This window comes from Taudactylus pleione, unplaced genomic scaffold (genome assembly GCF_031769625.1).
Source record: "Taudactylus pleione unplaced genomic scaffold, aTauple2 ptg000885l, whole genome shotgun sequence".
Taxonomy (NCBI): Eukaryota; Metazoa; Chordata; class Amphibia; order Anura; family Myobatrachidae; genus Taudactylus; species Taudactylus pleione.
In genome coordinates this window covers 1,291,346-1,316,436 of record NW_028285286.1, presented here as the reverse complement: position 1 = coordinate 1,316,436, position 25,091 = coordinate 1,291,346, and the positions used below count along the sequence as shown (strand labels likewise).

Sequence of the window (25,091 nt, the reverse complement as noted above, 5' to 3'; positions counted from 1 at the left end):
TGTTTTCGCGGAATTAAGCTGCAAATATACACTGATAAATGGGCCCCTTAAAAACACTACAATGAGCGCTGATCACCACTGACCGCTTCCTATGACACGTTGCTTAGAGGACACTAATGAGGCCCTGAATCCTAGTGCGCTTGTGCGCTGATTCTGAGTTGCTCACAAATTGGCCGCAATTACGCTGATTCCAAGTTGCGTGTAATGCCGATATGTGCGCAAATGGCCAGTGTTTTTCAACTGCGCAAGCGTCTAAGTCGCTAATAAGTCACACAGCGCATGTGGAATAACTGACTTCTGTGGATGAGTGATGGTTACATTTGGGTGGCAGGAATCTAGAGGAAAGCTGTGTACAGCTCTCGGAAGCCCGAGGAGCATTTTAATGGCGCTAAGTGTGCACCCAGTTCCCTGGTAACTTTTTTGTCTTGCACATATATCGTTGATAGTTACAGGCTTTCCAGAACCAGTTACAGTATTTCACAATTTGTATTTTTGTTTAGCACTGGTATTCCTGCGTGCCACGCTGAGCTTACCAGATGGATTAAAGCATGCATCTTTTTTTTTTTATTATAAACTTGTGTAATATTCTTATTTCCTATTTAAATAATTCCCTAGAAACGTCTCTGTGTATTTTTAGCAGACTGCTCGGCAAGACTTGGAGATACGCTTTATAGAAAGCTGAGCTAAAGAAAAAAAAATCGGATTACAGGAAAAGAAGCGACAGACGGAAGAGTAATTTGTATTTATTAAATGCTGTGTTACAAGAAAAGGTGCTTGTGTAACGTATGCGGTGATGGTGTTTATATAATCCGGCCATAAATCTCATCGCAACAGTTTAACAAGTTGCTAGCAGGAAACACAATTCCGCCAAATCTCTCTCTGCATATTTGCTTACGAAAAATAAATAAAATGTCTGAGCTGAGCCAATAATGTATTCCGCAGGAATGTTTTTGAATGCAATTAAATGTATATTGATTTCCACTCGTGTCTAGGTGTCACTGTGGGCCTGAATTCAGGGGGCCGTTGTGTCAGCTGACACTGCGCCGTTTCCATGGTGACGGATACGCCTGCTTCTCACCAATCAGAGTATGCTCCGACAGTCACCTGTCTCTAGAGTATATAAGCGATGAACCCGACGGTACCTTATTGTATAATGGACCTCTGTCCAATCAGACGCCTGGAAATGAAGAATATTTCATGTCGGTCGGTACGTTCAGGAAAAAAACCTGCCAAAAGCCGCTTACAAAGCGCAAATCTGTGTCTTCATCTAAAATGTTCTTTCTGTATGGGGGGGGGGGGGATGTATCAAATCTTACAGCGAGATCCAGTGGAGAAGATGCTCAGAGCACCCGATCAGCTACTAATTGTCACGTATCTGGCACCGCCTGGAAAATGACAGTTAGGAGCTGATTGGTTTGTGCTTTATCTCTCTCCCAAGTTATGATACATTATCTCCTCTGTGTGTTATTTACTGCCAGTATATACTGTATAACAGGGGTGAGGAACCTTTTTTCTGCCAAAGGCCATTTTGATATATATAACTTTATTCACGAGCACGGTGCAGGCCACGCCCCCTCCATGTGATGTCACACGGGGGCAGGGCCACAATCGTCGGTGATTACAGCAATGCCCGGAGCATCCTGAGGATGCTCCTGTGAGCTGTAAGGGCAGCAATGTGTCCTAAGGACACTCGAGCCGGCACTGCTGCATAGATTCTGGCTGTAGGGCGTCATTCTAGGCACCCTGCTAGCCAGATGAGGCTAGCCGAAAAAAGCTCAGAGGGTCAGTCTGAGGTTCCCCATCCCTGCTGTATAAGATGGCATGTTATTATAATTAACGTATACAGCGACTGTATGCCCTGCCCTAGGATAGTCTGTAAGCCGCAGCGTGTTTGTTTACTAACAAAGTGAAAACATGATATAACTAAAAACAACATACCCCATAGATCAAAGCTAACGACTGAATGGGTCTCTGTAGGTTACTGCGCCCTTACAGATACCAGTCACCTGACCATTGGGATGGCCGTGCAGGCCATCGGTCAGGTAGCATATTGCAATAATACATGGCCGGTTTCTTATACAAAATGCCCCCACACCCTGTGACGCAATGAATGTGTCTGTGTCTCATCAGATATTGTGAGGGGTGTTCCCAGGCTGACGATTGGACAGATCTATGACGCCCTACAATTGCAGATACCCGCGGCGGTCAACGTGACGGATGGGAGGTGGCATCGGATTGATGTGAGACTGAAGAAAAAGGTTAATTTCTATTTTTATCAAATAAGATGTTTATTTATTGTGGCTTTTTAAGCATTCACATCATTGCTGTCTGTAGACAAGAGACATTGGGCCAGATGAAGCTCTGGGAAGTGATAAAGGGGGTCATTCAGACCCACTCGCGAGCGGCAGTCCGCTCGCAAGTGGGTCGATGGTCCCCACTGCACATGCGCACGACGGAGGGAGCTCCGTCGTGCGCATGCGTGAGACCCGAGGAGCGAAGGACTTTCCTTCGCTCGGAGTGTCTCATCAAAGGGGGCGTGCTGTCGATGGTGACTGACAGCACGCCCCCTTTGGTGGTTCATCATTTTTTTTGATGGTTCATCATTTTGCACGCTCGTATATGCTGTGGGTGGTGACCCACAGCTATACGAGCATCCAGGAGGACGCTCCATATTAATGGAGGTGGGCCCTGATTCAGAGCGAGCGCTCTGGTCAGAGCGTCCGGCTCTGAATCAGGGCCAAAGTGCAGAGTGATAAGCGACCAGCCAATCGGCTCCCAACTGTCATTTTTTAACCACACACTGTAACATGACAGTTGGAAGCTGATTGGTTGGTTGTTTATCACTCTGCACTTTATCACTTTCCAGAGCTTCATACATCTGTGATAAATACGGAGTGTTGTTGTTTTACATTCTGGTTTCTTCTGTTCAGTAACCTTGGAAACCTTCTATGGCTGGTACATCACGGATTACTACTTAGCTGCCACAGTGGTACTCCCAACACTGGGAGTACCAGACAACTAATATGGGTCCCCAGTTTTATTTTTAAACCGGAACACCACTCAAAAATACCAATAAAATCTCTATACTGGTAACAGAAACTTACTGGAATAACACTTTTATATTAGCAATAGGACTTATTTTTCTGAAATGGGCTATTAAAGACCAAGGGGTATATTTATGAAAGTGAGAGTTTTTAGAAGTAAAGATGTTGCCCATAGCAACCAATCAGATTCTAGCTATTATCTTCTAGAAGGTGCTAGATGAATGTTAAGTAGAAGTTGATTGGTTGCTATGGACAACATCTCCAGTTCTAAAAACTCTCACTTTAGTAAATATACTCCCAAGACTTAAGCCGCGTATCCACTACACAATTTATTGAACGATTGAATGATAACGACATCGTTCAAACGTTCATTACATTGTGCAGCGGACATTGAGCCCACACTGATCGATATATCGTTCAGTGCCGACACCCTTCCTCATCCACGAACATGCACAACCTGACGATATCGTCAGGTTGGACAGCAGGTTCGGGCGATGAGCGACGGCATATCCACTGCACGATGTCGTTATCGTTCAATATATATCGTGTAGTGCAGTGTTCTCCAACGTTAATTGAGGTGTGAGCTACTTTAGAAAAATGAAACATCCTGAAGAGCTACAGTACTAAAATTTTTGAAAAATAAAAAAAATCTGGCTAATAACCGAACAATTGAAGGTAATTTAATGAAAATAAAAAATGTTTCATAGAAAATAAAAATGCATATAATTATTACAGTGCAAATGATATAGGCAGGGCTGTTGTGTGATTTTCCGGCAGGGCTGGAGTCACTCACTGCGCCGTAGCGTAGACGTCGTGGGTGGAATCACGGGGATGCACGTCAGGTGATTGCTGTAGAGGCTGCGGAAATCACCTGACATGCTTCCCTGTGGCTCCACCCATGGAGTCAATGCCACGGGGGGGGATCACATGTCTGAGGTCACTTCCTCCTAGGTGACTCGGCAGTACTGCAGCTAGGTGAGCTACCAAAATTAAGACCGAAAGCTAGCGGTAGCTCGCGAGCTACAGATTGGAGAACACTGGCGTAGTGGATACGCGGCTTTATACGGTCACTTACATTTGACAAAGCTCATGTATAACTTACCTTAGCAACACCTGTTACCAGAGAAATAAACTGTGGTCCTCTCTGGTTGTTTCCAAGGTTGCATGTGTTGCTAATGGCAGCTACAAACTGTCAAAATGCAGCACCAATGGCTTTTGGAGTCTTTGACAGGCAATTTCAGGCAAATATACTGGTTTGTTTTTTTGTTTTTTTTCAAGTATCATCCATTATCCCAGTAAGGTATAATTATTAGACCGACTCTTTTTTTGAGTGTAGATACATTTTTAATGAAATATCATTATCATCTTCCCAATTAAAGTACAAAATCTATAATTTGTAAAAAAAAAAAAAAAAAAAAACAGTTGCATTCTTCTAATATATTTCTCTAAAGTAATTTCCTAGATGCTTAGTTTATCTTATCATATTAGGATGATCTGGTTTCTCTGAGGGTCATCTCCAAACTGAAACATATTGGCCTAATCATCCTCTGTGTGTTTGATTGTGTACTCCCCACCCCCCCACTTCAGGGTCATTTAAACACCTGGAACATCATTACGTGCCTGCGTTTGGATACAACTAAAAACGTGAAGGGTAGAACCAATGTCCTGCTGCTTTAGGATCACCCTGTTAACTTGTTTCCATGCTTCAGATCTTTACTGCATCAGGAGAGTGAGGGGGTATCCGGGCTGATGTTCGTACATGTGGCCATTGTGTGTTTGAGGCTTTTACTACATTGCTTGGAGAGCACCAAAAAATGTACTTAATAGCAGAAGTGCGATTGGAAGATAGAAGATGCACATTGGGTCCGATTTAAAGCTTTAAGATCAGAGCAGATCTCCAGTATATTAGTGGCAGTCTGTCTGTGGGGAGAAAAGACCTTTGTGTTTAAGGAATGTCCTTGTAAATGCTCCCCTGGGGCCTTGGAAAAGCCAAGGGGGTGGGGGGAGTGTGACCAAAAACACAACTAGGAAGCTGTTGGTCCACGGTCACCTACCTCCATTTTCATCCTGCCCATAAACCGGCTCACATGGGAGCACCGATGGGCAATTGGGATTGGAGCCATGGGTTCCCCAGTACACTGGCTGTTGCCCCCTCTGCCCTGTTATAGTTTGCCAGGGCCGAGCCCTAGAGTGGCCTCAAAGTCCTTGTATCATATACCTTTGCCCATATATAAGTGACCACCTTAAGGAGCATTATTACTGCTGCGGTTCTGCCCGTCCCTGGTGTATAAATGTCCCTGTGTGTGTCTGTGACAGGAAGTGACCCTCACGCTGGATCGCTGCAGCTCGGTCGTTATCACGGAAAAGGAGGGAGTGGGGACGAGTTTATTATCAGAGGATCGTGCAGGCTGCGAAGTCCGGGGACTGATGACCCAGGCCTGGCGGTAATGTGGATGCATGTATACAGATATTATTATTATTAATATTTATAGAGACTTTGGCTTTGTGCAGAAGAATGTAAAGCTCATTGCAGCAGTCATGGGAACCATTTATTCTATCAGACTGCTAGAATCTGATTGCTGTCTCATTTGCATACTGGTGCCACTGGCACTTAGGGGTCTATTTACTAAGGAGAGTAAAACGCTAAAGGCAGAGAAAATCCCTGTACATATCGCTTCTCAGTATGTACTAAAGGGATTTTCTCTGTCAGTGTTAAGTGCAGGCTACAACATCGCACTGCACCTGGGGCACTTAGCGCTGCCATAAACACCTATGGCAGCGCTAAGGGGTCTATTTACTAAGACTCTGCGTTAATGCCACTTCTGCTGCGCCTGCTACTGCTGCGAAGCAGGATCTGACTAACGCAGCAGTTACTAAAAATAGACCAGCCGAGGAGAATGAACGTCAAGTCACCCCCTCGGCGGTAACAGCTGAGACTCCCTTCCCCTATAGCAGTGATTCCCAACCTCGGTCCTCAGGGCACGCTAGCAGTCCTGGTTTTAGTGATATCCATGGTTGAGCACAGATGGTTAAATCAAAATAACTGAGGTACTAATTAAGTCACCTGTGCTCAAGTATGGTTATCCTTAAAACCTGGACTGTTACCTACCTCCCAACTGTCCCCCTTCCAGCGGGACAGTCCCGTTTTTCTGGGACTGTCCCGCCCGTGGGCCGCAGTGTCCCGCGGTGGGGGGGGGGAGTTGGGGTAAGCACAAACCGCTGCCCTGCATAGCCAGTGGCGGGCTGGGCCGGGGGGCAGGGTGCCATGTGCCCCCCGGGCCGCAGCGTCATGCGGGCCGCGGGCCGGTGCTGTCTGTGTCACTGTGACACAGACTGCACCGCGTGTGTAGCGCTGACCGGACGGAGTTCGGTCAGCGCTACACTGACAAACACACAGCCGCCGGCTCCGACAGCTGTGTTTGTTGTCTGTCAGACTCTCATTAGCTGCTGCTGCGCCCACTGCAGGAGCCGCTCCATCTTCCGGCTCTCGCAGTGGGCAATGGGAGAGACGTCATGATGTCATATGACGTCTCTCCCATAATGCAGAGCGGCCCGGCCCGGGAGGACAGACGGAGGAGCAGATGGCAGCGGCAGGAGCGGGGATTCAGGTGTTTTTTATTTTATTTAGTTTTTTATATTATGTGTGTCTACTGGGGGGGGTCTGGCACTACTGGGGGCACTACAAAGGGGGGGACTACTACTACTGGGGGCATTACAAGGGGGTGGGGGACTACTACTACTGGGGGCACTACAAGGGGGAGGGGACTACTACTACTGGGGGCACTATAAGGGGACTACTACTACTACTGGGGGCACTACAAGGGGGGTGGGGGACTACTACTACTGGGGACACTACAAGGGGGGGGACTACTACTGGGGGCACTACAGGGGGGACTACTACTACTGGGGGCACTACAAGGGGGGGACTACTACTACTGGGGACACTACAAGGGGGGGACTACTACTACTGGGGACACTACAAGGGGGGGACTACTACTGGGGGCACTACAAGGGGGGGACTACTACTAAGGGGGGCACTGCAAAGGGGGGGGGACTACTACTACTGGGGGCACTACAAGGGGGGGGACTACTACTGGAGGCCTGCATAAGGGTGTTCTCTCCTGTGGCACATGGGGGCACTACGACAGGGGGCTGCCCTAATCTTTATTTTTACCTTACATTAATCCCATATGGACCCCCTGGAACACTTGAGGGGGGGGGCGCCGTAGCACGCATATTCTTCGGACAAACTGGCTACACGCTACTCCTCTGCCAGGGCCGCCTGCATGCATTTGCCCCCAGGCTAAAAGTTGCCAGCCAGCCCCTGTGCATAGCAGAGCAGCGGGTGTGCAGGAGGAGAACAGATGTGGCATCTGTTCTCTTGTGTACGGGCTGCCCAGCATCTCGGAGAGTGCTGGGCACGCCCCCAAAGTGACTAAAACGGGGGAAGCAGCGAGGCTCCGCCCCATTTTCAATTGACTCCACCCCTTTTCCAGAAGCCACGCCCCCTTTCCAGGCACGTGCCCCTGTCCCTCCTTCCTTCATTGAAATGGTGGGAGGTATGCTGTTAGTGTGCCTTGAGGACCGTGGTTGGGAACCCCCACACTACAAGCTTGTGTTACTCACCATCACCGGCCGACAGCAGCTTTTTTTTTTTTTTCAACAAACTTTATTTAAAAATGGGCAACCTGACACAGCTCAAGTCCTGCTTCTCCAGTGAGGAGCAGCAGATACCGGCAGCTACAGGAGGCGATATCAGCGCTGGAGAAGTCAGCAGACGGTAAGTGACATCTCCCCTTAGTAATACCAGGGGCACTTAGCACTGCTATAAACACCTATGGCAGCTCTAAGTTCCCCAGGTGCAGTGCAATGTTGTAGCCTGCACTTAGCGCTGGCAGGCTGCAGGCAGAGGGGGAGATGTATGAAGCCCAGAAGCGGTATCAGCGCACGTTATATGCACTGATACCGCTTCTCCCCGATGTATAATCAGGGGTCTGGGTGGTAAATGAAAGGGGTGCTATGCGCCTCTGTCATTATAGGCGCTGCTATCTACAAGATAGCAGCGCTGATAGCCTGGGCCATGTATGAACGGTCAGATCGCCTGACCGTTCGACCCGCTGTCGCTATCGACAGCTACAGCTTGGCGCTGCCCTATATCCACAGCACGCGAGGTTCTTGCGAGATCCCGCACATGCTCAGTGGAGCCATCCAACTCTGAGACACAGCACATAGCGGGTAGCGCCGGAGGGGGGAGTTAACGCTCCCCCTCTCCGGCCGATGAGATGTTCATACATCTCATCATTACGGCTTCCTGCTTCGCCTCGAGAAAGTGCCGCTATAATACACCTACCCCATACTGAGAAGCGGTATATATAGCATTTTTCCCCCTTTTCTCCCCTTAGTAAATAGACTCCTAAGTGTCCCAGCTATTACTAAGAGGAGATGCCACTTACCGTCTGCTGACTTCTCCAGCGCTGATATCGCCTCCTGTAGCTGCCGGTATCTGCTGCTCCTCACTGGAGAAGCAGAACTTGAGCTGTGTCAGGTTGGCCGTTTTTAAATAAAGTTTGTTGGGAAAAAAAAAAAAAAAGGCTGCCGCCGCCAGCCGGAGGTGGTGAGTAACACAAGGCTGTAGGGGGCTGTAGGGGAAGGGAGTCTCAGCTGTTACCGCCGAGGGGGTGACTTAACCTTCATTCTCCTCGGCTGGGCTATTTTTAGTAACTGCTGCGTTAGCCAGCTCCTGCCTCACAGCGGTAGCAGGCCAAGCAGGAGTGGCATTAACGCAGAGTCTTAGTAAATAGACCCCTTAGTGTTGTCAGAATAGGACAGAGGGAGATGGGAAAAAGAAAAATATCCCTCCTTTATTTCCTACACATAGAAATACAACTACATACAAACAACTATAACAATGTATATGAGTATCACAAAAATAATACAAAACAAAACAGTATTGTATTCTCCAGGCAGCATGCGCCACACCGGTGACTGGCCCCAACGCTGCATGTCTTTATATCGCTTAAAATAGAAGTCTCTTGATGTTACTGTGTGTATGGCTTATTTACATCAGTACATTAAAGTGTTACTTTGAGTTTTACCAGGCGGGAATACTCCTGAACCCGTCTGTGATACATGGAGCACATGGTGAGATACTCCAGCAGGGCCGTAACTAGGGTAGTGCGACCAGTGCCATGGCACAGGGCACCGCAGGGCAGGGGGCGCTGGTTGGGCCTGTCACTTTTCCTGTCTATTATTATTCTCACTTGTAGCTTCCTCTTCTTTTATCCCCAGCATCTCCTGGCCTCCCCTATCTCTTCCCTGACCCTTCCCCATGAGGCCATAGCCCTCTCTCAGGTGCACTATATTATGTCCGATGTATCCCCAGCATCTCCTGGCCTCCCCTATCTCTTCCCTGGCCCTTCCCCATGAGGCCATGGCCCTCTCTCAGGTGCACTATATTATGTCCCTATTTATCCCCAGCATCTCCTGGCCTCCCCTATCTCTTCCCTGGCCCTTCCCCATGAGGCCATGGCCCTCAGGTGCACTATATTAATTCCCTATTTATCCCCAGCATCTCCTGGCCTCCCCTATCTCTTCCCTGACCCTTCCCCATGAGGCCATAGCCCTCTCTCAGGTGCACTATATTATGTCCCTATTTATCCCCAGCACCTCCTGGCCTCCCCTATCTCTTCCCTGGCCCTTCCCCATGAGGCCATGGCCCTCTCTCAGGTGCACTATATTATGTCCCTATTTATCCCCAGCATCTCCTGGCCTCCCCTATCTCTTCCCTGGCCCTTCCCCATGAGGCCATGGCCCTCTGTCAGGTGCACTATATTATGTCCCTATTTATCCCCAGCATCTCCTGGCCTCCCCTATCTCTTCCCTGGCCCTTCCCCATGAGGCCATGGCCCTCAGGTGCACTATATTATGTCCCTATTTATCCCCAGCATCTCCTGGCCTCCCCTATCTCTTCCCTGACCCTTCCCCATGAGGCCATAGCCCTCTCTCAGGTGCACTATATTATGTCCCTATTTATCCCCAGCATCTCTTGGCCTCCCCTATCTCTTCCCTGGCCCTTCCCCATGAGGCCATGGCCCTCTGTCAGGTGCACTATATTATGTCCCTATTTATCCCCAGCATCTCCTGGCCTCCCCTATCTCTTCCCTGGCCCTTCCCCATGAGGCCATGGCCCTCTCTCAGGTGCACTATATTATGTCCCTATTTATCCCCAGCATCTCCTGGCCTCCCCTATCTCTTCCCTGGCCCTTCCCCATGAGGCCATAGCCCTCTCTCAGGTGCACTATATTATGTCCCTCTTTAAAAAAATGGGGGGGGGGGGGGGTCTGCTCTCTCTGGCACAGGGCACTGAAAAGTCTAGTTACGGCTCTGTACTCCAGCATAGATGATATGTAATGTACATATTACACAACCTAACACTTACACCATGGAGACTCAACGGATCATTGTCTCAGGGCTAGTTATTTTTTTTTTTTAACAATGCTCCAATGCGTTAATCTACTTCCTGACGGTCTTTAAAGGTATCGGAATCCGCATCACATTCTGCAGCTGGGCGGGATAAAGACGCCGCCTCCGCACTCACATCTGCAGCCAAGACCGACTCATTTCAAAGGATGTTTGCGGAATCTTGCAGTCAATAAGCAGGTGAGTGAGACCAGTAGGCAGGCGAGTGAGACCAGTAGGCAGGCGAGTGAGACCAGTAGGCAGGCGAGTGAGACCAATTGTGTCTCCTGTTTATATAATAAAATGTGGCCATCCAGCTGTTTTTGGGCTCAACCACTGTAGGAACCTTCCAGCCTCTGCTTCTGACACGATGGTGCTATTAATACAGCCAAGCCAGCGGTGGAACTGCTGTCGGTAGGGCCCACCACTCGCACCACTGGGCCAAGGCCATGGGCCATCACTGGTTTTGCTGCAGCTTCTTGGCACAGGCAGATTAACTAACACAAACACATAAGGATCCTACGTGAGAATGTTAGATCAAAATGACTGGATCAAACCCCCCCCCCTCTAATAATACAAGTAAATGTGTGTGTTAGCAATGGGTACACTTTGCATTCTTTAGTCCTGTGTGCCTCAGGGGCCATCCAAGGTAATGTCACAGAATTCTTTAGATAAGTTATAATGTTACACCCATTCCAGCCGAGTATCAGTATCTGTACGCAATGTGGCCACATTATCTGTATATACTGTGTTGCAGTTGGCTGAGGGACTCGTACACAGTGGTTTCCATAATGTTTTATTTCCTTTGTCTTGTGTGATTGACTTTAGTCATTTAATAGACTATAAGGTAAAGGAAGATTGTAGATTATAGATAACAGCTGCCGGTACCATTGTAGGCTATATACAACAGCTGCCGGTACCATTGTAGGCTATATACAACAGCTGCAGGTACCATTGTAGGCTATATACAACAGCTGCCGGTACCATTGTAGGCTATATACAACAGCTGCCGGTACCATTGTAGGCTATATACAACAGCTGCCGGTACCATTGTAGGTTATATACAACAGCTGCCGGTACCATTGTAGGTTATATACAACAGCTGCCGGTACCATTGTAGGTTATATACAACAGCTGCCGGTACCATTGTAGGTTATATACAACAGCTGCCGGTACCATTGTAGGTTATATACAACAGCTGCCGGTACCATTGTAGGTTATATACAACAGCTGCCGGTACCATTGTAGGTTATATACAACAGCTGCCGGTACCATTGTAGGTTATATACAACAGCTGCCGGTACCATTGTAGGTTATATACAACAGCTGCCGGTACCATTGTAGGTTATATACAACAGCTGCCGGTACCATTGTAGGTTATATACAACAGCTGCCGGTACCATTGTAGGTTACATACAACAGCTGCCGGTACCATTGTAGGTTATATACAACAGCTGCCGGTACCATTGTAGGTTATATACAACAGCTGCCGGTACCATTGTAGGTTATGTCCCATCTGCTGTGTTTTTGGACTCTCGGTTACCCAGGTCTTTGATCTCGGATCTCCTCTGGAGTCGGTCAGTAGCTCTCCCGGCTGTGCCGTCTGTGACGCCATCAGATCACCGTCCACCCTGTGCGAGACCCTATCGAGGTGTCATGGAGGACTTGGTACCCCCGGCTGTGACTGTCTCCCCGGCTCCAGCCAACAAGATTGCGATAAAGGTACTGACTAATGATTGTATGCATTGCCGAGTCACTAGCGCCGGAATAGATTGCTGAAATCGCCATTGAGATTAGAATAAAGTAGAGGGGCTCATTCTGCGCTCCGTCACATGCATGTACTGTACATGTACAGGTGAACACGCATCCAAAGGAACTAGATAGAAAGTAGCAGTCATTGCGTATGGCTGGGATCTAAGCGTCTTCATCCGCTGTACATCGGGATAGTGCAGGCTGTAGCTGAGCAGATACACTGGCACAAGGTGATTAGAGAGCTGATCCGGTATTAGGGTCTATTCATCATCATTTCTTTTATACAAAAGCCGGTGACAATGAGAAAGTTCACCTACTTTTGTTTAAAATAAGGAACGGCGCCATTCGTTCTGCAGCTGCTTACCTTTCAGCCTCGATACGGTCCGCTGTCCCCATACACTAGTATAGGGACCTAAATTCATCAAGCACTGAAAATACAACATTTTTGGAGCTTGACTGCGGGAGCATTCACCATTGTCAGATGGCGTTTGTTCCCGCTCCCTGCCCATGTGAAGGAGTCCCATGTTGCGAAGAGGAATCCTTTCAGATCCCTCCGCCCCTGTCCGGCTCCTTCCGCCGGAAGAGGGGGCTTTGTGACCTGCATGTATCCCAGTCCACACAGACGAACTAGACTTGGACACTAGAATGCTACGTTTTACCGCTACTTTAGTAGGTCCTCAATAATTAACGTAACGCAGTGACAAGATGGGAGGAGGGCAATGGAGGCAGCAGGAAGTCACAGACAGAGTTAGTGTAAGAGGAGCAGGGTCCCCAGCAGCACAGTGATGTGTTAGTGAGGACAGGGCTACATGTGACAGGGGCAGTGATATGATGTGAGGAGGGGAATGGAGGCAGCAGGAAGTCACAGACAGAGTTATATAGTGGAAGGAGCAGGGTCCCCAGCAGCACAGAGGATATCAGGAGATGAGTGATGTGTTAGTGAGGACAGGGCTGCATGTGACAGGGGCAGAGACATGATGTGAGGAGGGGAATGGAGGCAGCAGGAAGCCATAGACAGAGTTATATAATGGGAGGAGCAGGGTCCCCAGCAGCACAGAGTATATCAGGAGATGAGTGATGTGTTAGTGAGGACAGGGCTGCATGTGACAGGGGCAGAGACATGATGTGAGGAGGGGAATGGAGGCGGGATGTAGTTAATTTACCAGAATCCTGACCATGGACTAAAGATAGGCGTCGCAATCCTGACAGCCGGCATCCCGAACAAAGGTAAGCGGGGCCCTGTAAGATGTTAACCGCAGGGGAAGGGTTCATTTTGGGGGCCCCAGGAGGAGATGAGGGTTAGGCACCCCCCAGAGACAGTTAGGGTTAGGCTTAGGCACCCCTGGGGGGAGGTTAGGATTAGGCACCCCCCGGGAGGGTTAGGTTCAGGGTGCGTGAAGGGGGGTTAGGGTTAGGCATCACTAAGGGAGGGCTAGGGGGGTGGGGTGAGGGCTAGTGTTAGGGTACTTACCTCCCCTGTCGGCATCTTCAGCCTTCGGGCGTCGGGATATTCAGCTGCCGGGACTTCATACCTATTCCATGGAGGCAGCAGGAAGCCACATTGTTCTATAGTGGAAGGAGCAGCACATAGTAGTGATGTGAGACTCCATCTAATAGACTGTATCTACTTAGTAACATTGTACGGTAGTTAGTTCATCCAACTTCTCTTTAGTAATAATTCTTGTACTTTCCTATATCCTGTTGCTCATCGTTTGCAGATGTTCTGGAACATTTCTTCCAGTCTGGAAGCTTTATCCAGTACAGGTTTCCTCGCCTGTTGCACCCGCAGAGGACACATTTCCAGACAATGTTGCGAACGCGTCAGTCCAACAGCATTGTCCTGAGCCTGTCCTCGAGGGACCAGACCGAGTACATCATCCTGCAGGTAACAGGAGGGTGCAATATAGCCGGGTGTCCAGTCTTCTCATTCTGCATAAATGTCACTCCTATATCTTACCAGGTGCTGCACGGGCTCCTGGCGGTGTCCTATAACCTCGGCGATGGCGATTACTTAGTGACGCTCCCCAGTCACAGGATCGATTCCGGGGAGTGGACAGAAGTCAGTTTGGAGAGAGTACAAAATGAATTCACTCTTAGCGTGAACGGAGGAGGGGAACACGAAGACATCACCGCGACGCACGGGATCTATAAGGAAATTAAGGTGGATCCAAGCGGCATCATTCTCGGCAATGGCGACCTGCAAGAGCTGAGTTTTCAAGGTAACGATCAGTCATTTCTCTTCTCTAACAACTCACTTGTTTTAAAGCCACTGCAGGGTGTCAGGATATCCTGAAATGGATTACCTGATTATCCTGTCAGTGATTTCATCTGTAGTGAGAACATCCTGACCTGCTGGGTGATAATGAGCTTAATTTGGGAGCCCGATACCTTTTCCTGCAGTGAGAACGCGCCTGCATAAGGGGGGAGAGGCGGCATGATGTGTATTTTAGCAGGAGACTAGAGGTGAACAGTAGAGATCAGAAGTATGTAATAAGCTGCCATTATACATGTGCTGAACAGATTTAATACACTTTTAGCTCATAGTAACCGATCTGTTTCCTCTGCTTGATGCAAGAAACTGCATTATTAAAAGCAGATATGTGGTTGCTATGGGTTACAGCACATTTGCAGATCATTACTAAAGTCGGTAGCATTCTGGACTCCTTGTCGCTGAATCGCAAGCAGCATCCTCTTCTCTCTCTGTCCTATTCTCCTATTCTCGCTCTCCCCCTTTTTCCCTCTGTCTCGCGTTCCCAATTATTTCTCTCTTTTCTCACTATCCCCCACTTTTCACACCTACACCGCTCCCCTTCCTTCCGCCTGTGTAGTAATGAACCTCTAGTTTTGTCTATTTGGAACGCTGACGACATGAGCTGTAGGCAGTGTTTCTGTCTGGGCAGAGTGAGAGCAGGTGAGGCAGGGTAAGAGTCCGGAGCCTGGAGCCGCTCATTCTTCCAGGTAGTGGGCAAAGGGCTACGTGTCAAAAAGTAACAGACTTTCCCAAATGACCCATTTAGCGATTCCATACAACACAATTGGCAGAGGCCCTGATTCAGAGCCGGACGCTCTGACAGAGCGCTCGCTCTGAATCAGGGCCGTTTTTTGTTTTTTTTTTTAGAACGGCCTCCTGGCCGCTCGCATAGCGACCATCGGGCACGCGACGAGACCCTTGTGGTAGGGTCTTGTGTCCGCAAGCCCCAGAGAGATTTCGGCTCTAATAGAGCCGGAATCTCTCCCACTGACATCACTCGTGATGTCAGTGAGGCCACCCCCCAAACGGAGGCGTTCACATGGGAACACCTCCGTTTGGGCAGCCACTCCCCCGGCCCGCCCACCAAAGGGGGCGTGCTGTCACTAAACATCGACAGCACGCCCCCTTTGGTACGAGACCCGGAGCGACGGAGTGCCCATCGCTATCCGGATCTCGCGCATGCGCACAGCGGAGCCGGCTCCGTCGTGCGCATGCGCACTGGCCCGCCATCGACCCGGTTGCGAGCGAACGGGTCTGTATCAGGCCCAGAGTACGGTCACCATCCATTGCCTGCAGCATGAATGTGTTTTCTCTGCTTTTGTTTCTTCTTCATATCAAGTTAAAAAGTAGTTTTAAACATAGTCAGCACCTGGATGCCAAACGTATAGTCACCAACATTTGTAGAACTTTGTAGAACTCTGATTGTTTGGAGATTTCATAAGATCAATAAAAGCAAAATATCAGTGGAGGCAAAGAACTAATGAGGGTAAAAAAAAAAGGAAACAAAAAGAGCATAAAACTCAAACGGAAATCTTTGGCATAAAAGCAAAAAAATACAAGAAGTTGTCAGAACATATCTGTAATCATCCAGCAAACCTAAAGCTTATATTTAGATTAATAACTTTTATGTATAGGGCACCACAAGGCGGTACCACAATACAGTGAGAACCATAAACACTACATATAAAAAAAAAAAAAAAAAGACAGGTAAGGGGATTAGAGGGGTAAAAGAGACTGACTAAAGCTGGGTACGCAGATCAGAACGATATATCATACAGATTGTATAGTATTGTACGCCCCATCCGCCACTCCCGGCCGTCGTCCATTGCATCGTCCCATCTGCAGTCCTGCTGGACAAATCAATGAACGATGTGGTATAGTTACATGCAGCATGTAACACTATATTGATTGCACCATCGTATGGTGAATCTTTTTAGTGTGTATCGTTACACCGGTCGCTGGGTCGCACCGTCGTATGATGTGTACCCAGCTTAATGCTTGTAGAGGCCAGCAATGGTGGGTGGTGAGTAGGGAGCGTAAAACGCTCAATGGCCTGTACCCGCTACATGGGTGTACCGAGTTACCAGTGGGGAAATGTAGATGGGAAGAAACACACACTAGTGACAAGGATAGTGCTAGGACGAGATACCAGGGGGAGAAAGCTTTGACTGTGAAGGATTAGGGGAATATTTACTAAAGTGACAGTATTTAGAAGTCGAGATGTTGCCTATAGCAACCAATCAGATTCTAGCTATTATCTTCTAGAAGGTGCTAGATAAATGTTAAGTAAAATATGATTGGTTGCTATGGGCAACATCTCCACTTCTAAAAGCCCGCACCTTAGTAAATTTACTCCTTACAGCCTGAGAGGGGGTATAGTGACCAGGAGGGTGAGCTGGGAGAGAGGGAAGGTGGGAGGTCATAGGTGCAGAGGAGATGCAGTTATTATACCTACTGACGAAATACCGGCTCCGGAATGCCACTACCCGGCCAGAAGACCGGCGCGGAATACCGACAGTAGTGGAGATGGCGACACCGAAATCCAGACGGCAGGGATGCCGATCATAAGTATAGCGTGGCTGGTTAGGTATTAGCCGCAATGGGAGGGGAAGGGTTAGGTTTAGGCGTTACGCTAGGGGAGGAGGAGGTTAGGCTTAGGTACCCCTGGGGGTGGGTTAGGGACTACTGGGGGGTGGTTAGGGTTAGGCACTAACGGGGAGGGTTAGGGTGGTGGTGGGGGGATAGTTAGTGTTAGGATGCAAGAACAGAAGGTTAGGGGGAGAAGGGGGGGGGGGGGGGGTAGGGTTACCATACTTACCGGACCCTTGTCAAGATCCTGAGCATTGGGATGCCGTTGTCGGTATATTGACAGCAGGCATCCTGACTGCTGTGATCTCATACGGATTCCGTGCTGAGTAGAGATTTATGATGAGCTTGTATGAAGTGTGATAGAGCAGGGGAAGGGGGAAGTCCCAGTGTAGATGGTGGAGTGAGAGGAGGCGATCAGAGCGGGGTGGATGGAAATGATTATATCTGCAAATCCTCATCATCCTAAGCATGGGGTCACAGCAGGACCTACAGCACCATGAGGGTGGTGGGCTGCAAGCTTAAAATATGAAGAAATGCCTTGTACTTACACTGGGATAGATACACAGCACAAGCACTGATAGTAACCTATATAGACAGGAGCCTGGAAAGACCTGATAATGGGACATCTACAGCTGCACAAGTTGCCCAGGCTCCCCCAAGTGGCCAATGTGTGTAGTTCCATTTAAAAAACACCATCCATGGCTATTATATGAAACAATTTGTACCCAAGATGTAAAGGTAACAAGTTATTTCTGCCAATAGGCTGCATAAAGAACGCAAGACTGAATAACTACCGTATTCCCATGGATAACCAGTCCAGCTCTCCTGTGTCTGTTATAAAGAAACACGGAGTGACCAAGGGTTGTGTGTCCGAGGTCTGCAAGAGTCACCCTTGTAGTCGGGGCTTTCTCTGTACAGATCTGTGGATGATACACGAATGCAGGTAAGATCATATATAAATATACGACCTATAGCCAATAATGTGTCATTTCTCTTTGTGGCTGTATTCCACTTTACAACGTGGTCTAGAATACATTAAACACTGTCCTAGGGAGAATACAAATTTAAAAAAGGGGTATTTAGGCAGTTCTACCTATGTGATTGAATAGTGGAGATGGCCATTAATAGAATTCAGTCAATTTCTGGCATCTTTTTCTTCACTGAGAATGCAGCCTATCCATTCACTAGGAGCCAGTGACATCACTGAGAATGCAGCCTATCCATTCACTAGGAGCCAGTGACATCACTGAGAATGCAGCCTATCCATTCACTAGGAGCCAGTGACATCACTGAGAATGCAGCCTATCCATTCACTAGGAGCCAGTGACATCACTGAGTAGGCAGCCTATCCATTCACTAGGAGCCAGTGACATCACTGAGTAGGCAGCCTATCCATTCACTAGGAGCCAGTGACATCACTGAGAATGCAGCCTATCCATTCACTAGGAGCCAGTGACATCACTGAGAGTGCAGCCTATCCAGTCACTAGGAGCCAGTGACATCACTGAGAATGCAGCCTATCCATTCACAAGGACATCACTGATGTCACAGGTTCCTAGTGAATGGCTAGGCAGTATTCTCAGTGATGTCACGGACTCCTAGTGTATGGATAGACTGCATTCTCAGTGATGTCACTTGTTCCTAGTGAATGATTGGCTGCATTGTTACGAATATTGGTTATATATAATCAGTTAATTTGGAGTTGTGCACTTGTATTTCTTCTTTTTGTGTATATATAAAGCACCTCCAATTATATATATATATATATATATATATATATATATATATATATATTTATATATATTTTCAGGGTGTGCAGTCTGAGGCCAATTTTCTGTGCAATATTGGTTCAGCCCACAAATGACCGCCTCCATTTTGTATAGATCATTGTGTATATGAAATCATGGCGACATATGTAGTTTAATCCTGTATACCTGGAAATGCTAACCCTTTGCTCCTCACATTCTCTCTTGCACAGCTGCCCCCCAGGATACCTGCTAATAGAGAATAACACAGGCCAGTGGTGCATGTACACTGTGTGCGTGCGGACTCCTTGCAAACATGGCTCCTGTATACCGCGATCACCAGCTGAGTTTACCTGCCTATGTTCTGAGGGATATGTGGGCAGTAACTGCGACATCATTCTGCACAGCCTTGATCCACAATTTGGGCTCATCACCTTCCTTATCTGTATTTGCTCCACCGCACTGATAGGTAATTCATGATGAAGCTCTCCCGCATGAACCCAAATACTCCTGGGGCTGATATGGGGATTCAGATATGTGCAATTTATCACACAGCTGCGGTGAGGCTGCTGTATGGAAGCCGTGTGCGGGCGGATGTGGCAGCAGGTACAGGGTAACAAATGCTGGGGCTCCCTGGGATCCCATGGCTATGGTTTGCACAGACAAAGTGCTGGCTTTCATTGGTAAATTGGAAGTCTCCAAAATTAGTCATTCTAGATCAGGGGTCAGGAAACTTTTTTACCTATTATCCCAAAATATATTTAGATACACCGAAGTTACCCCCTTGATTTGAAAGGAATCATATAGTAGTGCCCCCATATAATGCCCCTGTAATATAATGCCACTGTAGTAGTGCCCCCATATAATGCCCGTGTAGTAGTGCCCCCAGACAATGCCCCAATGCCTCCGGCTAACGCGGCGCTGCAGGGAAGGAGCCGGGCGCCCGCTGGTAATAACATCTCAGCGGGCGTCCGGCTTAGAGCCTCCCTGCGGCACAGCCGGGCATGCATATGATTCATTCTATATTATAGGATGATTCATATGCAAGCCCGGCTGTCAGTCCATTACCCCCAGGATTTTCAATTTTACCCCATGTGGGGTAATTTACCCCTGCTCCCCGACCACTGTCCTAGAGAACTGTGTAATATTACAGCGCTTCACATCCCAACGGCTACAGCCGGACGCTGTATGTGACCAAAAATATACCCACATGCCAAGTTATTGTTACCCAACATCTGCACTTCTTTAGAGTTGTCCACCTTCAGATAAGTTACTGTATTACACGCGCCTTCCTGGAACTTTTAGTCATATATTTATATCATTAGGCAGGAGCTACAAACCGAAAATCTGCCTGATATTAGGTACATGCAGGGCCGGATTGAGGGCCACATGGGCCTGGAGCTGAAAATGACCAAAGGGCCTATTATGAGAAGCAGAGGAGGTGTGACCAGTGCTGTGTGGGTGTGGCCAGTGCCATGTGGGCGTGTACACCACTATACTCTCAGCTCCAATGTCTCCCTCCAATATATAAAAGAAATAAAATCCTTCATTTTGTGAGGTAAATAGAAATACAATTTTACTACTTGTGATTTATGGCTGACCGTGTGGAGAGCAGACGGCCAGTCAACATCATGTTGTCATGACAATGGGCCTATTTTTATGTGGAGGCCTGGAGCTGTAGCTCCATCCGCCCCATTGTTAATCTGGCCCTGGGTACATGAGTGAGAAGCACAGATGGAAGGCAGAGAGGTAAGGTTGCAGGAGGGCCCGTCTATTGTCATCTGAAAATAGAAAACCGCTTTAAGCGGGACTCTCCCCCCCCCAAAATGTATTCAGTCATCCTGCCCATTGGTGGGCTATTAATTACGCCTAATGTCTTAAGCTGGGCACTTTATCTGGCAGCCTGACACCCAGCAGATATCTCTCAGTGTATATGGCCACATGACATCTGCGTCCCTCCCTTGGGGAGGACACATTTCCTGAAATGATGGGATCAGTCGGGCATGTTGGGAGGATTTTTCATGCCTGACCCTTATCGATCATGGGCATACACTGTGCGATTATTGCTGCAATCCGCCGATTATCCGCAGATTCAGAGGCAATAATTGCAGAGCTTTTCTTCTTGTTCTTACCTTTTTGTGGGACCATACGGGGCAGGACATAAAATAATCCTAAAAACGCTAAAACAAACGCAAGAGCACATGCTACAATGTAACAAACAAAACAACATCTACTACCATGTAACTCAAACAAGACCTACAACGTAACAAACAAAGCAACATCTGCTACCATGTAACACAAACAAGACTTACAATGTAACAAACAAAACAACATCTGCTACCATGTAACACAAACAAGACTTACAATGTAACAAACAAAACAACATCTGCTACCATGTAACACAAACAAGACCTACAATGTAACAAACAAAACAACAACACCTGCTACCATGTAACACAAACAAGACTTACAATGTAACAAAAACACAGTATTGAAACCTGCTACAACTGAACACAAACAGGGGTGTGTTGTGCAGCGGTGTCTCACCAGACTTCTTGTCCATCGCAGCTCTGATTGCAGGTGCCGTCCTGTGCTCTCACTGCAACAAGAGGAGAAAAGTAAATGAAGGAGTCTACCATGTTTCTGCGTATGAGGAGCCAAAGGACACCCAGCAAAATATATTTCACTACAAAGAGGAGGGAGGCGGGGAGGAGGATCAGGTGAGTGAGGGTTCCTGGGTTATACAATTACACCCAGTCACAGATCTATTATATCTATTACACTGTATAACAGGCTAATGTTTGTGTAGGCCAAGTCCCCGGCCACCTCCCCTCATAGCCATCAAGCTAAGACCCAGCCCCCTCTCATCTCCCCTCATAGCTCTCACTGGCTGGCTGCTAGAATACATCTCCCAGCCATCTCCTCTCATTGGCTGCCTGCCAGGACATGTACCCTGTGCCACCTCCCCTCATAGCTCTTACTGGCTGACTGCTAGGACACAGCCCCCTGCCATCTCCCCTCATTGGTTGCCTGCCAGGACACATCCCCTCGTAGCTCTCACTGACTGCCTGCTAGGACGAAGCCCCCTGCCATCTCCCCTCATTGGTTGCCTGCCAGGACACATCCCCTCGTAGCTCTCACTGACTACCTGCTAGGACAAAGCCCCCTGCCATCTCCCCTCACAGCTGGATGGTCACACATCCTGATCTAGATTACCACGTCCCCTTACAACTCACACCGATCCCACCTTCGGTTGCTCCACAAGTCACACCCAGGCTGGCAGGTCAGACACAAGTCTTCATGCACTGAGCGAAGATGCTGGTGTCTCTCTGCACAGGCAGCACCACATGTCATTGATATTCAAGTAGGACTACAATAATATATTGGTTGCATCTACTGTATGATTGCGCTGTTTACACTTATTTATAAAAAAAAAAAGAGGGCGGAGAGTAAAGTGAGGGAGACTAGGGGGGGAGGGGGGGTTGGGCGATGGGAGAGGAAGTGGAGAGAGATGGGGAGAACGTGGATAAAGAGAGAGGAGCACACTAATGGCAGGAGGCCGTGCCGGTATCCCAGTGCAAGAGATCCAGGGGTCTATTTACTAAGCAGTGTTAGGAGACAGAGTGAAAAGTGATAAGTCTGTGATAAGGTGCCAGCCAATCAGCTCCCAACTGTCATTTTTCAGATGGCAGTTGGGAGCTGATTGGCTGGTACCTTATCACTTTTCACTCTGTCTCCTAACACTGCTTAGTAAATAGACCCCCCAGACTGTAAAGTATCATAGAATACATGGACTAAAGCCGAAATTGCAATGTAGAATTATTAACACATTCCTCAGAAAATTAGCTATAAACATTCGGTGGAACCAATTGTACGGTAGCCCATGGTTACTGTGACAGTAATTTAGTTACTGTATATACTGTCTATTCAAGAGTTGCCTTAACATCAACAGGGGTCTGACAGTGGGGGAGGCACTTTTACCTACAGATGTGTCCTCATACGCTGCAGTCTCGCCAAACATCCATTCTCCGCGCGCCAGGTACCCTACGTCTTTGCGTGCGCACATTTCAGTATGCTCTTAGTAGATAAATCCTTATATTAACTGTCATTATCTTTACATAGAAACAGAATTGCGTTCTGTTGGCTAAGCCGTTTAGGAAAGGGCTGAAATTCTGAAGAGGTTTATGTAAATTGAATCGCTCCTATGGTCTTCTTCTTCCATCCAAAGTAAAGCTACAGTATGTGACGTGCCAATCAGGTTTAATTATAATGATTATGTACCGCAGGATGCATTCAGCATGACAGATCTCCAGCTGTCCCTTCGGAGAAGCCAGGGCCACTCTCTCTGCAGGACGTGGAGGGAGCAGCACGTAAACGGCCCCCTAAGCTGCGATTATGATACGTCCGACAGCCACAAGGCAGCGTCGCAACCGGCAGCGTCAAGACTGAGCTGCTCTTTTACCAGTGGAGATTTCGGGCAATATTTCTACGACGTCTGTCAAGACGCTGCCTACATGCACTCGTCGTGCGACAGCTTGAAGGTGTACGATACAGAGGGAGCAGGGTCGAGCGCCGGAAGCCTCAGTACACTGGCCTCATCTGGGCTGGAATCAGACTTGGAGTACGAGGATCTGAGAGCATGGGGGCCCAAATTTAGCTACCTCAGTAAACTGTACTCCTACACAGAAGATGATGATACTCAGTGAAATCTATGGAACACGGGTACAGAGGAGACATGTTATATGTCACATACGTACGTACATACATGCATTGCTAGTCTGTACCATCACTGCTGGCGCTTGCGGACGTTTTCTAATAATGATGTTTAAGTAGAATACTGTGTACAAAAGTACATACAGTGCTGATGAGAACATTAACGTGTGCAGCTACAGCAATGCTCCCTTGCCCACAGAGCTTGCATTCAAAAGCAGACAAGGGCTTGGGATATCTAAGCTATCATAAAATAAACACTGACTCTTCAGGAACTTTGTACGGTGTGATGACCCCTAAATGATCCCCATACACCAAGAAGATAACTTTTTATGTTCAATTTGTTTTGTGGAGACCATTTTTCTGCACCTCAGGAGTGGTCTGCCTGTTACACGTGATGTGTTATCCTGTATTACTGTCATTTTATATTAAATGTGTTTTGAGGCTTTTGTTAATGTTTGTTGGAAATGACTGGTCAGTAGAACGGAAGCATGGATACAAGATCCAAACAGCAATACTCACCACTTACTGTACCACGTCACTATAGACACACAGGACGCTAGCACACAAGTCATCGCTGGCTAGGAACGGACATTATACTGGAAGCTTTTTGGAGCTGTTCCTTCCCCTGTATTTGCTAGAAGGCAAATTAATCTACAATAATAGCAAAATAAACACAAATATTGTATTGAGCATTTATAGAAAACCATGACGAAGGCAACACCTATTTCTAAATGAGATCCATTAAACTGTGAGCAAACCCCTATTGTGTACTTCATACATATGTATCATCCAGCTGTTCGGCCAGTGTAGTACAATATTCACAAACTGTAACAAAGAGGGTAACGTGATGAAATACCAAAGTAAAGTGTGATGGAATACTTCATCCCTCTCCATCACAACATGCAAAAACAAAACCCCAACAAAATTGTTTTATTACATACCAAGGACCTATTCGTATGTTAATGTGCCTTATTGACGCATGCTTTACCTAGTATTCTACTCATGCATTGAACATTTTGAGGAAATAGTAAAATGCGGTTTTATAACTTTCCTATAGTTAGATTTTGGTGCAATTAAATATGTCATTAAAAAACAAAAGTAGAGATCACCATTTCTGTTTTTTTTTTATACAGCCAATATATTTAATTAGCAATGAACTGGTTAATATGCAACATTCATTGAACTTTGCAGTGTGCATGTGTTGTATTACTGAAACGGTCAGGGTTCAAAGAATTTTACGGTAATCCCTATGGACAATAGGCAGAAAAAAAAAAGCCACTCCTGTTAGGTGAGCAGACCTCTGGGTAATGTCATCTCCGTGTATTTGCTCCGCCCAGTGGACGCTGAGGACACGAAAGTCTGTTTCATCCTTGTTAAGGCTCCTTGGTGCAGGATAGGGTTTTCTGGATACAGGCGAAGTCCTATAAAGCTGTTTAACGGAAACAAGCATATGACTTATTAATACTGTTCCTATTTCGTATTTGGTATTGCTGTGCACATCGGGTTTAGTCACAGACTACCTCTGCGATTAGATCTGTC

The 25,091-nt window shown here is 47.5% G+C and overlaps 1 protein-coding gene across 2 annotated transcripts in view; it reads left to right on the top strand.

Moving 5' to 3' along the window:
- The window catches only part of LOC148474183 (neural-cadherin-like), a 143,588-nt gene extending 119,590 nt beyond the window's left edge, over positions 1–23,998 (top strand). Inside the window, exons 23-33 of one of the 2 annotated variants that reach the window (XM_088458988.1) lie at positions 993–1,207; positions 2,131–2,258; positions 5,361–5,488; positions 10,580–10,703; positions 12,050–12,224; positions 13,973–14,139; positions 14,215–14,473; positions 17,857–18,037; positions 19,073–19,308; positions 21,408–21,559; positions 23,126–23,998. In XM_088458988.1, coding sequence (XP_088315114.1) covers positions 993–1,207; positions 2,131–2,258; positions 5,361–5,488; positions 10,580–10,703; positions 12,050–12,224; positions 13,973–14,139; positions 14,215–14,473; positions 17,857–18,037; positions 19,073–19,308; positions 21,408–21,559; positions 23,126–23,545 — 2,185 coding nt within the window. In that variant the 3' untranslated portion in view covers positions 23,546–23,998. Of the gene's footprint in view, positions 1–992; positions 1,208–2,130; positions 2,259–5,360; positions 5,489–10,579; positions 10,704–12,049; positions 12,225–13,972; positions 14,474–17,856; positions 18,038–19,072; positions 19,309–21,407; positions 21,560–23,125 lie in introns of both variants that reach the window. The other variant, XM_088458989.1, reaches the window with a different exon arrangement.
- Positions 23,999–25,091: the final 1,093 nt, after the last annotated feature.